This window comes from Tamandua tetradactyla, chromosome 2, assembly GCF_023851605.1.
Source record: "Tamandua tetradactyla isolate mTamTet1 chromosome 2, mTamTet1.pri, whole genome shotgun sequence".
NCBI lineage: Eukaryota > Metazoa > Chordata > Mammalia > Pilosa > Myrmecophagidae > Tamandua > Tamandua tetradactyla.
This window is the reverse complement of record NC_135328.1, coordinates 30461439-30475987: the sequence shown is the minus strand read 5'-3', so window position 1 is coordinate 30475987 and position 14549 is coordinate 30461439. Positions and strand designations below refer to the sequence as shown.

The following is a 14549-nucleotide window of genomic DNA, read 5'->3' as shown; positions in this document are numbered from 1 at the left end:
CTAACTTGTGTGATGTCAAACTTTTATCATTTTTAGGAATCGGTGCGAAAAGCAGCAGAACTAGCTCTGAAAACTTTGAGCAAGGTGAAAATTCTTTTCTTATACAGAGGGTGGTTTGGGGCAGGGTTCTTTGTGACCACGACAATAATGATTTATTTTTTTATCATGTAAAATGACATTTTCATTTTAGAATTCACTGTTTTTTTTTTTACAATGAATGAAGAAGTGGAATACTAGTATTCCAGAATACTAGTATTTTTAACAAAGTGTACTCTCTCTCAAATGGTGAGCTTCTTTGGGCCTTTACAGAAGGTGTGACTTGCGCTTGACCATGAAGAATATTAGATCAAGAAAACATATATATTTTCCCTTAGTATTCCTTTGTTTATGTGTTAAGCTACCTTTCATATTTTATGGGGTTAGTAAACTTTTTAAAACTAAATAGTCTCCCAGTTGAACATGATTTTATTGTGATGTATTAAAGACTTCTACGTTCTAGCTGTGTAAAACTAGTCATAGAGTGTATAATTACTAAGTAGTAAAGCCAGGTTTTATGTCTAGGTGTTTCTGATTCCAGATTTGGATAGTTAACCACTCTGTTTTGCTGCCTCCTATAATTAATGATGATGTTGATGGCGGTATCTTAAACCTTCTTTGAAGTTCTCTCTTATACATTTTGTCATTTCACCTTCAACTATTTTGTTCCCCTGATCACAAATTAGAAGACCAAAAGCTTAGATAATAAAAATGCACTGCCAAGTTTTCCATTTAGTTATTGGCAGACCTATGACTCATTATCAGATCTCATTCCCCCTCTCTCCCCCTGTATAGCATCGTAGAAAGTAGGTTGACTGATTCCTTTTCTATGGTGTAGGTAGTAATGTTTTGGCGGATGAATGCTTTATTGGGTAAGTGACACTTATTTCTGTGCTCTTTGTCTGTGAGGTTTGTGTGAAAATGTGTGACCCGACCAAAGGCGCAGCTGGCCAGAGAACCATTGCTGTCCTTCTGCCCTGCCTTTTGGATAAAGGGATGATGAGCCCTGTGACAGAGGTCCGAGCCCTCAGGTAGGTGTCAGTGTTGAGGAAGGAGTACATTGGACTTGCTTAGTTTCTACCCATTCAAGAGAAATTGGATTTCTTTGAGTGTTAGATTGTTGAAAGTATGGAGAGAACCTCTCAAGGAACCTTGCATTCTTCTGCGAGCATTCTGCCAGTCTGCTCTTGGCAAGCACAAACCTCCCATTATGCCAGTGGTCTTTAGACTTAGTAATTTTTCACAGATTGTTTGCTTTAAAATAAACTGTTTACCAGCTGAGCAATGAAATATTCAATAGTTCCACTCGTGTGTATAGGTATATGTGCATTCACATGTAGATATACGACCTTTTTGAATTGAAGTCAACCATGAAGGATACTAGTTTGTATGTTGTTACTGTTTTTTAACTAAAATAATTAACTAGGAACTTTGTTCAGTTTGTTAAACTGAACTCTTAAAACTAGATCAAATTAATAGTACCAACAGAATTTCACGGTAACTAGTTGATGAAGGAAAATTCTTTTTAGAAGGATTCATCTAATGAATGCAAAGAAATGATGAAATTGGTGTATTATTGATTTGTTACCCTCACTAAAATAGTCTAGGTAATGATCACCAGTGACTTCTTCATCCACTGGGTCATGGGGAACTCATGAGGAACTTTATAATGAATGGTCCAGGCCAACAAAACCTGAAACCACTGATCACTTTTAATATCACATGAAGACAGCTAGACATTATGTGCATCCTGAAGTGATGGACCAGAACACACAGAGAACAGAATACACAGCACCACCTATGAAAAATTTTGTTTTGTAAAAATTGAACCTGAACCTGATCAAGCCAGCAAATCTGTACAAAAGACAGAGGACCATGTTAAATGACATTTAACATGAAGAAGATTTAAGAAACGCACTCAACTATTGTGTGAATGGACTCTGGATCTGATTCAAAGAAACCAGTTCTTAAAGGAATTTTTGAAACAATCAGGGAAGTTTGGTTATTAGATGATGAGAAAAAATTTAATATTTTTAAGGTATGGCAATGGCATTATGATTATGGTAAGAATCTAATCTACATACTGAAGTTTTGTCATTAGATAGGCTTCAAAATAACATGATTGGGGAAAATAGTGTATGCCTGTATGTGTGTAGAAGAGGTACAGATGTAACAAATTGGCCAAATGTTGCTACTTGTTGAACTGGGTAGAGGGTACATGGAAATTCATCTATGATTTTATATACTTTCATATATGTTTGAAATTTTCTATAATAAGAAGGAAATGGTGCTAAGATTAGGTTTTATAACCATGTGGGTATATGCGTGAATACAATAAACTGCAGAATGTCCTCATGACTGGATTTGTAGAGCTTCTTACAAACCCTTTTATTAGAAGGACTCAGGAGTTTTATTCTGTGTATCTACAGCATTAACACCCTTGTGAAGATCAGCAAAAGTGCAGGAGCCATGTTGAAACCACATGCACCAAAACTTATCCCAGCTCTACTGGAATCCTTAAGTGTATTGGAGCCCCAGGTTCTCAATTATTTGAGTCTCCGGGCTACAGACCAAGAAAAGGTGAGTTGATGGCACAGGCCTATTTCTGAGTGTCATGAAGCGAGAGCCCTGTAAGGCTCTGAGATCCAGTTGAGCGATCCTTCCAGTGTCCCAGTGTATTCAGGCAAACCCCTTCACTCAAAAGAGTTGTTTCCAACAACTCTATTCCAGTGGCTACATACTTAGAACAGCAATCGTCTTTTTTGAGGGGGAGAGGGGTTATGGGGTGCTGGGGGTGGCTGTTATGTATTATTTTGTAAAACAGATGAAAACTGACACTTACTGCATAAAATGCCATGACATTCAATGCAGGTTTTGTATATGTTTATTTAAATGTATATTTTCTTAGTGGGTGGGTTTATATATCAGACTTCTTCTAGGGTCATCTCTTGCCCCATAAGTAAAGAGTTTTGCACCTAGACTTCGGTAACATCCAAAATTCTTCTGCTTCTCAGATACTATATTCTAGTTCCCTAGTCTCTTATTAGAGTATTAAAAGAATTTATTTTTAAATTGCAGCTGAAATATTGTTACTGGGCAAAATTAAAACAATATGGAAGGGTTAAAATAATCTCCTGCAGTGCACCCCTCTTCCCTACCACCACATTATTTCCTGAAGAATAACAGTCTTGTGCATCTTTTATATATTTATATCTGCATTTATTTGAATTTTTGTTGGAGAGATTTTGCGATATTGAAGGTTAGGAAGGTTGTTTTTTCCCACTCCTTTGCCAACATTGAATAGCAGTCTGATAAGCAAGAATTTCATTGTTCTGATTTGCACTTCCCTGTCTCTAGCATCCATCCTCTTCTCATGTGTTTTAGCCATTTACATTTTTTCCTATTCCATGCTTATTTTTCTACTTTGCTGGTTTATCTTTTTATGTTTGTCTTTATTCATCGGAACTATTAGACTGTCATATGTGTTGTAAATGTTTTCTCTCATTTCACCATCTGGGTTTTGACTTGTTTAAACTGTTCTAATAGCTACTGTGCTTTCCTTTGCCTCTCACATTGCCGTTTCTTCCTGTTCGTCATTCTTTCCTCTTTCAGCAGTCAACTTGTCCTTCCTAAGTTCCTGTAACATATTGACTAGGTTGAGTATTAGGAAACATAAATTCTAGCGTAGGCTCTGCAACCCCAGGCAAGTTACCTCTTTATGCCTTACTTTTTTCATTTATTGTGTCTGTATAGTATTAACCTCTTTCATAGGGTAATTGTAATACTAAAATTCTGTTGTGGATGTGAAGGCCCTTTAAGAAATTAAGGCATTTAATGTATAAAATTGTTTGCTTAGACACAATTTAAAAAAAACAAAACTTTTGATACAAATTTATGAAGTCTGTTCCTTTCTTTAGTAGCTAGAGAACCTGAAGCCCAGGGAGGCTGGATCACTTGCTCAAAGCCATACTGTGTTAAATTGTAACTGCAGTTAATTACTAACTCTTATCTAAGTTTCTTACCTGCAGTGAGATGTTGCTTCTCCAGGTAAATTGTTGAGGGTAGGTCAAAAGAAGTTAGATTTATACTTAGGATTGACTTTGTTATATTTACATACTATTTAAAATTAGTTATTTTGGGGCCACGGTGGCTCAGTGGCAGAGTTCTTGCCTGCTATGCCCGAGACCCAGGTTTGATTCCCGATGCCTGCTCGAGCAAAAAAAAAAAAAAAGAAAGAAAAGAAAAAAATAAAATAAAATTAGTTATATTGTTTGGAAATAAGGCACTACTGTGGGGCTGTGCATGGGTGGTTGGGGGACGGGGTTATTCCTAATTGAGTGAATATCCTGAGTGCCTTGAATTTGTGTTCTTCAGGCTGCAATGGATAGTGCCCGACTCAGTGCTGCCAAATCCTCTCCCATGATGGAAACAATCAACATGGTGAGTATCTAAATGTAAGGGGGAGGTTTACATTTGTTTGCATACCTTAAAATGTAATCCTCTAAAGTCTCAGGCCACATTAAACTAAATAGAAATTTAAGGGGTGAATTAAGCAGTTATTGGAACTCCGATTTTTTTCCTTAGTGTAGTTCTCTTGTTCCTTATTATGAAATGGAATAAATAATTTTTCAAATAGTAAAACCCACTAGTCCAGATTTGTGTTATGAGAGAACAGCATATATATATAAAGATCTCTCTATAAATCTCTATATCTGTATATATTTTAGTTCACCAGTGAAAATAAGTTCATGTTTTTGCCTCTACCTGACAGTTAGTTGTCTGCAGATAAAATTAGGAAGGTATAAACTGGGACTGGAGATATTCAAAGAGGTAGGCAGCAAAACAGGTAGTTGAAAAGAATTAAGTAATGTTGATAGTTGTTTCAGTCACAGAAAATTTCCAGGAAATAGCTACTAGGTACTCAGGTTCCAATTTATAAAGTCCTTGGAGTCTTGATTTAGATAAATATGAAGTTAGAGAATTCCTGATGGATATGTTCATTAATAATAGAGTAATCATTACATTTTCAAAAATATGTTACAGCAAATTATTAGTGAACTAAGTAGATTTATTATGGGCACTTTGGCAGAGAAGACCTGCTGAAATAGGTCAGTTTTTAAAAATTTTTTATTAATTTTTAAATTAAAAAAATATATAACAACAAACAAACACAAACATTCTTAACATACAATCATTCCGTTCTACCTATATAATCAGTAATTCACAATATCATCACATAGTTGCATATTCATCATCATGATCATTTCTTAGAACATTTGCATCAATTCAGAAAAAGAAATAAAAAGACAACAGAAAAAAATTCATCCCCCCTTTTCATTGATCACTAGCATTTCAATCTACTAAATTTATTTTAACATTTGTTCCCCTTATTATTTATTTTTATTCCATATGTTTTACTTGTCTGTCGATAAAGTAGATAAAAGGAACATCGGACGCAAGGGTTTCACAATCACACAGTCACATTGCAAACGCTATATCATACAACCTTCTTCAAGGAACATGATGAAGTAGGTCAGTTTTAAACTATATTTTAAAACATACATAAACATGGAATGATAAAGAGAAAGATTGTTCGTGAGTAATCATCACTTATTTTCTACTTTAGTAAGCTGATGTTCCTCATTAATTTTGTTTTGTTTTGCTTTTCTTTTTAAATATGTGTGTAGTACAGTGGTGATCTTAATATTGAAATCAGAGCAAAATCAAACCAGGGATTTTTCAACTTCATGCCAAATCCAGTGGGTACAGGCTTGACATAGGCGGTATTTAATTCAAGCCGTGGTTTTGACTGGATTATTTGGGAAGATTTACCTCTGTATTTATTCTTTCCCAACAGTGCCTGCAATATCTTGATGTGTCAGTGCTGGGAGAGCTAGTTCCTAGATTATGTGAACTGATCAGAAGTGGTGTTGGTCTTGGAACTAAGGTAAGTGTATTTTACACACGAAACATTTAAAAGCCATCATGTTTGAAATTCATATTTTTCTTTATAACCAAGTATTATTTTACATTAACTGTTTTGTTTCTGTGGTTGAGTAATAACATAAGAAATGTAACTCATTCAGAAACTAAAACATGTAGCTTATCAGTGACTATTGTTTTGCTTCTTCAGTGGAATAATTTCTGTTTCCTACCTGCCTTGTATGTGCCTTCTGGGTCCTGGTTCCTCTCAGTTTATGGAAATTCTCAGCCGTTATCAGTGCAGGGCTTTTCTAGGGAGCCATTAGCCTTTTGTCCAGCAGGTCAGCAGGTGTTTGGGTAGAATAAGGTTTTCCTTTCAGAGTTTTTTCAATAATCAGAAAATTTCCCGTTATCTTTAAAAAATAAACAGATAGTTTATATTCCTTTTTAACCTAAAATTAGTGTGTGCTTGTATCTAAGAAATTAGCTTTTATAGATAAGGGGAAAATTTAAAAATAGTAATTGACCCTAATTTTACCGCCAGAGATAACTGTTAATATTCTGGAGTGGATCCTTCCACTTTCTTTTCTGTGCATGTGCCTTCTACAGTGACCTCTTTAATATAACCTTAAGATCCCCTATTGTATGAATGTAGTAAATTTATTTTAACCCATCAGTGAACACCTGGTTTGTTTCCAGGTTTTTTGGTACTAGACAAAGTACTGTGATGAATATCTTTGAAGCAATCGGAAGCTTTTTCCTTTGGTTAAATGTCTAGAAGTGGACATCGTAGAATAAGGATGGACAAGATGACACGTGTTGCCTTCCTGAAACCTTGTACCAATTTTTTTCTTATTTGCAGGGTATGAAGTACCCATCTTCCTGCTGGAGGTCTTGGGTGGGGGAGGGGGGAAATCTTTGCTTTGCTCATTTAAAATAAGAGTTTTCCTCTTTCTAGGTTGAATCCCATAGGGGCTATTAGGCATCATGTAATTCTTATCTTTAAATCTTTCATACCTAAAACAAGGGGTTTATAGAGCATTTTAACCATCAAATTTAGACCTTTGCCTTTGTAACCCTATAGGGAGGCTGTGCCAGTGTCATTGTGTCTTTAACTACTCAGTGTCCCCAGGACCTAACACCTTACTCAGGTAAGTTTGTCTGAACATTGTGGTTATGTTTTTGCATGGTCATGTCTAGTGTGACAAGATTTCAAAAGGAAAAATAATCATTCAGGTGATGCTGGTGATGCTTCTGTTCCCCCCACCCTCTTTTATCTCTCAGTTTGCAAGAGGTGCAGGGCTCATCAAGCTTAGCCAGTTTTCACTGTTTTATAGAAAATAAGAAGGTGTAAAAGTTATCTTCTATCCTGTAGGATCCATTGACCATATATAGTTAATTTTACATGAGCCTTTTCTCTTCTTAGATCAGCTTTGGGATGGTGCTAATGAGCTTTATGTACCTAGCTCTCATTTTCTCCATAATATTCTAGACACAGATTAATTTTCAATTTTATATCAGGTGAAAGAAAGCAGAGGGACCATACAAGTATAATACTCAAGGGACCTAAACTACTATGCAGTAAATCAGATTTTTACTATGGAGTAGTTAGATACTACATTTGTTTTGGGCCTGGGAACAGAGCAGAGTTTGGTCAGCCATGTATCAGACTTTTTTTTTTCCTTTATTTTTGATAGGTAAACTTATGAGTGCTTTGCTTAGTGGTCTGACAGATCGGAACAGTGTCATTCAGAAATCTTGTGCATTTGCCATGGGCCATTTAGTTCGGGTGAGTTCAATTTCTTACTTAGTTTAGTAAAACTCTTTCATAATGATAAAGAAATGGCTAGAATTGTTTCTCTTGTAGACCTCACGGGATAGCAGCACTGAAAAACTCCTGCAGAAACTCAATGGCTGGTATATGGAGAAAGAAGGTACCTTTCTTATCCTGTTATGCTGTTTTTTATTTTGATGTTAACAACCTAATAAAACAGTGTACTTTGCTAGAAACATTTCTGATTGGTTTTTACCTTTTTATTTGTTTTGTTGTTTTAAAGTTGAGCAATACTCTATTTAGATCACTTACCCTTAAAATAATCGGTTTCATAAAGATTTTGGTTTCTTCTGTTGCTCTTCAGAACACATCTATAAGACCTCTTGTGCTTTGACTATTCATGCTATTGGACGATATAGCCCTGATGTATTGAAGAACCATGCCAAAGAAGTTCTGCCGTTGGCATTTTTAGGCATGCATGAAATTGCTGATGAGGAAAAATCAGAAAAAGAAGAATGTAATTTATGGACTGAAGTGTGGCAAGAAAATGTACCTGGTCAGTAAAGTGGGATCATGAATTAAACCTGTTTCTTAAGAACCACAAGTGGAAAATTAAGTTCTTTATTCATGAACTCCTGTAGTTTTTATACTTAATTTCCCAGGACCTTAATAACATACATCCCATTTAAGCCTCCCAAATTAAGTACTCAAGGCTGGTACTCAGAGCCCTGCTCTTTACTTTCTCATTGCTGCCCATGTGAGAGAATAGAAACTCTGCTCCAACATAGTAGAACTGTACTTATTTTGAGAGGGTAACAGAGATTTTATTTTATGTGGCTTTAGAATATTATTTTAGAGTATAGGGTCTAAACTGTGTGTTTCACTCTGACTCACGCTGATGGATGATAGCATTTCCGTAGTCCCCTCCTGTGGACATACACAATTTCATAAGGTCCTATTGTTGTAAAGATAAACCACACCGCCACCCACTTTCTCTTCCTTTGAGAGACTGCTGTGATGTAACAGTTAAGAATCACTGCTTTAGATTGACAGTAATTGACTTTTTTTCAGATGTATAAAAGGAGAATCAGTGTATTTTTCTGTCCTTAAAAGTTTTACTATTGCTTTTCCTAACCCAGGTTCCTTTGGTGGCATTCGATTATACCTGCAGGAGTTGATTACCATTACCCAGAAGGCTTTGCAGTCTCAGTCCTGGAAAATGAAAGCCCAGGGTGCGATTGCCATGGCATCAATTGCAAAACAAACCAGCTCCCTGGTTCCTCCATATCTGGGAATGATACTGACTGCATTACTGCAGGGCCTGGCTGGAAGAACATGGGCAGGAAAGGTAAAGGAATCATTTGTGCCCAGTTAAATTTAAAGGTATCCCTAAAGGATTATGACTTTATCTTTCATTTTCTGTAAAAATTTTGTGGGCCTTCAGATGGATTGTTTTTGTGAACCATATTTCCTAGCTAGTGGGAAACTTTGAGTAAACTTTGACTGGCTAAGTATGATATGTCCTTGAAGTAGAACCCATGTGTCCTTGAATAATATATGGAAATGTTCGAGATTGAATTTTATTTATCATGTTCAGCTTTCCAAGTTAAGTCAAACCAAGTGGCCACCATTTTGTGCCTGGTGACCAGTGACCTCATGAACAGGTCAGGATTGGCATCATGTGGGAAGCTGATTAGTTTCTACCTCTAAACCTGAAGTGAGGATGCCTGACTCTGGAGCCTATGAGTTAGTGAAGGTGGTTTTTTATAAAAGAATGATAATAGGAAACATACAGTGCATAGCCAGAGGGAAAGATGAGATTGAGGTAGCATATCATGATGTATTTCATGTTGCAAAGGTCATATTACCTTTATGGAAGAAGTAGTGGACTGAGTCAGACCTAGCTATAATTCCACACCTGACATTTCTGCCTGTGTGCCCTTGTTCGAGGTAGCTCTGTAGTCCTTTATGAAATGGAGATGAAGATACATATCCTGATTCTGTGGTTTAGAATTTAACTCTGTAGAAGTGCTTATTAAACAGTAAAGTACTTTGAAGATATGATGATTCTTACTAATATGCTGTAGTTATTGTGTGTTCCTGAGGTATTATTAGTCTTAAAATAGAGAAGGTAGATGACACGTTTGGCCCTAATAGCATTCCCTCATCTTTCAACCCCATAGGAAGAACTGTTGAAAGCCATTGCCTGTGTTGTGACAGCTTGCAGGTAAATATTGTCACCAAAGATGCCATTTCTTAAGCTGAACCTGAAAGCTGAGGCCTTTACTAACTGTTTGATGCTTTTGTGTGGTTCCTATAGTACAGAGCTGGCAAAGTCTGTGCCCAGTCAGCCCAGCACAAATGAAATTCTCCAAGCTGTTCTCAAGGAGTGTGGCAAAGAGAATATCAAATACAAGATTGTAGCGATCAGCTGTGCAGCTGATGTCCTGAAGGCCACCAAAGAAGACAGATTCCAGGAGTTTTCTGACATTGTTGTACCTTTCATCAAGAAAGTAATGATCATTTTTTAAAATATTTATTTATTTATTAATTAAAAAAATTAAGAACAAAAACATTAACATATCATTCCATTCTACGTATATAATCAGTAATTCTCAATATCATCACATAGTTGCATATTCTTCATTTCTTAGAACATTTGCATCAATTCAGAAAAAAAAATTAAAAGACAACAGAAAAAGAAATAAAATGATAACAGAGAAAAAAAAATTACACGTACCTTAGTCCTTACCTCTCACTTTTGTTTATCACTAGCATTTCAAACTAAATTTATTTTAACGTTTGTACCCTCTATTATTTATTTTTATTCTGTATGTTCTACTCGTCTGTTGACAAGGTAGATAAAGGGAGCACCAGACACAAGGTTTTCGCAATCGCACAGTCACACTGTGAAAGCTATATCATTATTCAGTCATCATCAAGAAACGTGGCTACTGGAACACAGCTCTGCATTTTCAGGCAGTTCCCTCCAGTCTCTCCACTACATCTTGAATAACAAGGTGATATCTACTTAATGCATAAGAGTAACCTCCAGGATAACCTCTCGACTCTGTTTGGAATCTCTCGGCCATTAACACTTTGTCTCGTTTCACTCTTCCCCCTTTTGATCAAGAAGGTTTTCTCAATCCCTTGATGCTGAGTCTCAGCTCATTCTAGGGTTTTTCTCAATCCCTTGATGCTGAGTCTCAGCTCATTCTAGGGTTTTTCTCAGTCCCTTGATGCTGAGTCTCAGCTCATTCCAGGATTTCTGTCCCACATTTCCAGGAAGGTTCACACCCTGGGAGTCATGCCCCATGTAGACAGGGGGAGGGTGGTGAGTTTGCTTGTTGAGTTGGCTGGAGAGAGAGGCCACATCTGAGCAACAAAAGAGGCTCTCTTGGGGGTGACTCTTAGGCCTAAATTTTAAGTAGACTTGACTTATCCTTTGTGGGGTTAAGTTTCATATGAACAAACCTTGGGGGCTCAGCCTATAGCTTTGGTTGTCCACACTGAGAATTCTTGAGAATATCAAGAATTCAACTTGGGGAAGTTGAATTTCTTCCTGTTCTCACCATTCCCCGAAGGGGACTTTGCAAATACTTTTCCACTCACTGATCAAATCACTCTGGAACTCATCAGGGCATCACTCTGGACAAACCAACAAAATCTCATGTCCTACCCAAGATTCAAAGGACTTACGGTGTTCAACCAAGCTATCTACATAAGTTATATTAGGAAATGCACTAGTCAAAATGTAAATTTTGTACCAAATAAACATTTTTTGCTTTAATCTCACACATAAAGTGAAATTTTAAAATATTAATTACCATCTGTTTTCAGCACCTGCAGTAATGACATTTTTTTGTTCTTCCTGATGTGCAAACATTTTAAAAATTTGTGCGTTTAGTCACTATCATTATACACCCCAGGCATTCCTAGTTTATACCATTCATCTCAGTCTTTATCGTCTATCTTTCTTTCTGATTTCATTTATGCCCCCAGCCTCCTCCCTCTATCATTTTCACATTCAGCTTCATTCAGTGTTTTAGCATAATTGTATTACAGTTAGGTAGTATTGTATAGTCTATTTCTGAGTTTTTATGTTCAGTCCTGTTGCACAGTCTGTATCCCTTCAGCTCCAATTACCCAATATCTTACCCTATGTCTATCTCCTGATGGTCTCTGTTACCAATGAAATATTCAAAGTTTATTCACTAATGTCAGTTCATATCAGTGAGACCATACAGCATTTGTCCTTTTGTTTTTGGCTAATCTCATTCAGCGTAATATTCTCAGGGTCCATCCATGTTGTTACATACTTCATAACTTTATTCTGTCTTAAAGCTGCATAATATCCCATTGTATGCATATACCACAGTTTGTTTAGCCACTTGTCTGTTGATGGACATTTTGGCTGTTTCCATCTCCTTGCAATTGTAAATAATTCTGCTATAAACATTGGTGTGCAAATGTCCATTTGTGTCTTTGCGCTTATGTCCTTTGAGTAGATACCTAGCAATGGCATTGCTGGGTCATATGGCAGTTCTATATTCACCTTTTGAGGAACCGCCAAACTGCCTTCCACAACAGTTGCACCATTTGACATTCCCACCAACAGTGAATAAGTGTGCCTCTTTCTCCCCATCCTCTCTGGCACTTGTCATTTTCTGTTTTATTGATAATGGCCATTCTAGTGGGTGTGAGATGATATCTCATTGTGGTTTTGATTTGCGTTTCTCTAATGGCCAGGGACGTTGAATATCTCTTCATGTGCCTTTTGGCCATTTGTATTTCCTCTTCTGAGAGGTGTCTGTTCAAGTCTTTTTCCCATTTTGTAATTGGGTTGGCTGTCTTTTTGTTGTTGAGTTGAACAATCTCTTTATAAATTCTGGATACTAGACCTTTATCTGATATGTCGTTTCCAAATATTGTCTCCCATTGTGTAGGCTGTCTTTTTACTTTCTTGATGAAGTTCTTTGATGCACAAAAGTGTTTAATTTTGAGGAGTTCCCATTTCTTTCTTTCTTTCTTCAGTGCTCTTGCTTTGGGTGTAAGGTCTATAAAACTGCCTCCAAGTATAAGATTTATAAGATTTTCCCTACATTTTCCTCTAACTGTTTTATGATCTTAGACCTAATGTTTAGATCTTTGATCCATTTTGAGTTAACTTTTGTATAGGGTGTGAGATACGGGTCCTCTTTCATTCTTTTGCATATGGATATCCAGTTCTCTGGGCACCATTTATTGAAGAGACTGTTCTGTCCCAGGTGAGTTGGCTTGACTGCCTTATCAAAGATCAAATGTCCATAGATGAGAGGGTCTATATCTGAGCACTCTATTCGATTCCATTGGTCGATATGTCTATCTTTATGCCAATAATACCATGCTGTTTTGACCACTCTGGCTTTATAATATGCCTTAAAGTCAGGCAGCACGAGACCTCCAGCTTCGTTTTTTTTCCTCAAGATGTTTTTAGCAATTTGGGGCACCCTGCCCTTCCAGATAAATTTGCTTATTGTTTTTTCTATTTCTAAAAAGTAAGTTGTTGGGATTTTGATTGGTATTGCATTGAATCTGTAAATCAGTTTAGGTAGGATTGACATCTTAACTATATTTAGTCTTCTAGTCCATGAACATGGTATGCCCTTCCATCTATTTAGGTCTTCTGTGATATCTTTGTAATAATTTCTTATAGTTTTCTATGTATAGGTCTTTTGTTGCTTTAGTTAAATTTATTCCTAAATATTTTATTCTTTTGGTTGCAATTGTAAATGGAATTGGATTCTTGATTTCCCCCTCAGATTGTTCATTACTAGTATATAGAAACACTACAGATTTTTGAGTGTTGATCTTGTACCCTGCCACTTTGCTGTATTTGTTTATAGCTCTAGTAGTTTTGCTGTGGATTTTTCAGGGTTTTCGACATGTAGTATCATATCATCTGCAAACAGTGAGAGTTTTACTTCTTCTTTTCCAGATTTGATGCCTTGTATTTCTTTTTCTTGCCTAATTGCTCTAGAACTTCCAACACAATGTTGAATAACAGCAATGATAGTGGACATCCTTGTCTTGTTCCTGACCTTAGGGGGAAAGTTTTCAGTTTTTCCCCATTGAGGATGATATTAGCTGTGGGTTTTTCATATGTTCCCTTTATCATTTTAAGGAAGTTCCCTTCTATTCCTATCCTTTGAAGTGTTTTCAACAGGAATGGATGTTGATTTTGTCAGATGCCTTCTCTGCATCAATTGAGATGATCATGTGATTTTTCTGCTTTGATTTGTTGATATGGTGTATTACATGAGTTGATTTTCTTATGTTGAACCATCCTTGCATACCTGGGATGAATCCTACTTGGTCATGATGTATAATTCTTTTAATTTGTTGCTGGATTCGATTTGCTAGAATTTTGTTGAAGATTTTTACATCTATATTCATTAGAGAGATTGGTCTGTAGTTTTCTGTTTTTGTAATGTCTTTGTCTGGCTTTGGTATGAGGGTGATGTTGGCTTTGTAGAGTGAATTAGATAGCTTTCTCTCCTCTTCTACTTTTTGGAAGAGTTTGAGCAGGATTGGTACTACTTCTTTCTGGAATGTTTGGTAGAATTCACATGTGAAGCCGTCTGGTCCTGGACTTTTCTTTTTGGGAAGCTTTTTAATGACTGATTCAATTTCTTTACTTGTGATTGGTTTGTGAGGTCGTCTATTTCTTCTTGAGTCAAAGTTGGTTGTTCATGCCTTTCTAGGAAGTTGTCCATTTCATCTACATTGTTGTGTTTATTAACAGCAAGTTGTTCATAGTATCCTGTTATTACTTATT

The 14549-nt window shown here is 36.4% G+C and overlaps 1 protein-coding gene across 3 annotated transcripts in view; it reads left to right on the top strand.

Annotated features, from left to right (window-relative positions):
* ECPAS (Ecm29 proteasome adaptor and scaffold) overlaps window positions 1-14549 on the top strand; it is a 171809-nt gene that overhangs the window by 142680 nt on the left and 14580 nt on the right. For all 3 annotated transcript variants that reach the window (XM_077141840.1, XM_077141855.1, XM_077141847.1), the window contains 12 exons: window positions 37-84; window positions 946-1067; window positions 2466-2616; window positions 4411-4476; window positions 5894-5983; window positions 7043-7109; window positions 7656-7747; window positions 7826-7892; window positions 8097-8288; window positions 8872-9080; window positions 9916-9959; window positions 10053-10245. In XM_077141840.1, coding sequence (XP_076997955.1) covers window positions 37-84; window positions 946-1067; window positions 2466-2616; window positions 4411-4476; window positions 5894-5983; window positions 7043-7109; window positions 7656-7747; window positions 7826-7892; window positions 8097-8288; window positions 8872-9080; window positions 9916-9959; window positions 10053-10245 — 1341 coding nt within the window. The remainder of the gene's footprint in view (window positions 1-36; window positions 85-945; window positions 1068-2465; window positions 2617-4410; window positions 4477-5893; window positions 5984-7042; window positions 7110-7655; window positions 7748-7825; window positions 7893-8096; window positions 8289-8871; window positions 9081-9915; window positions 9960-10052; window positions 10246-14549) is intronic.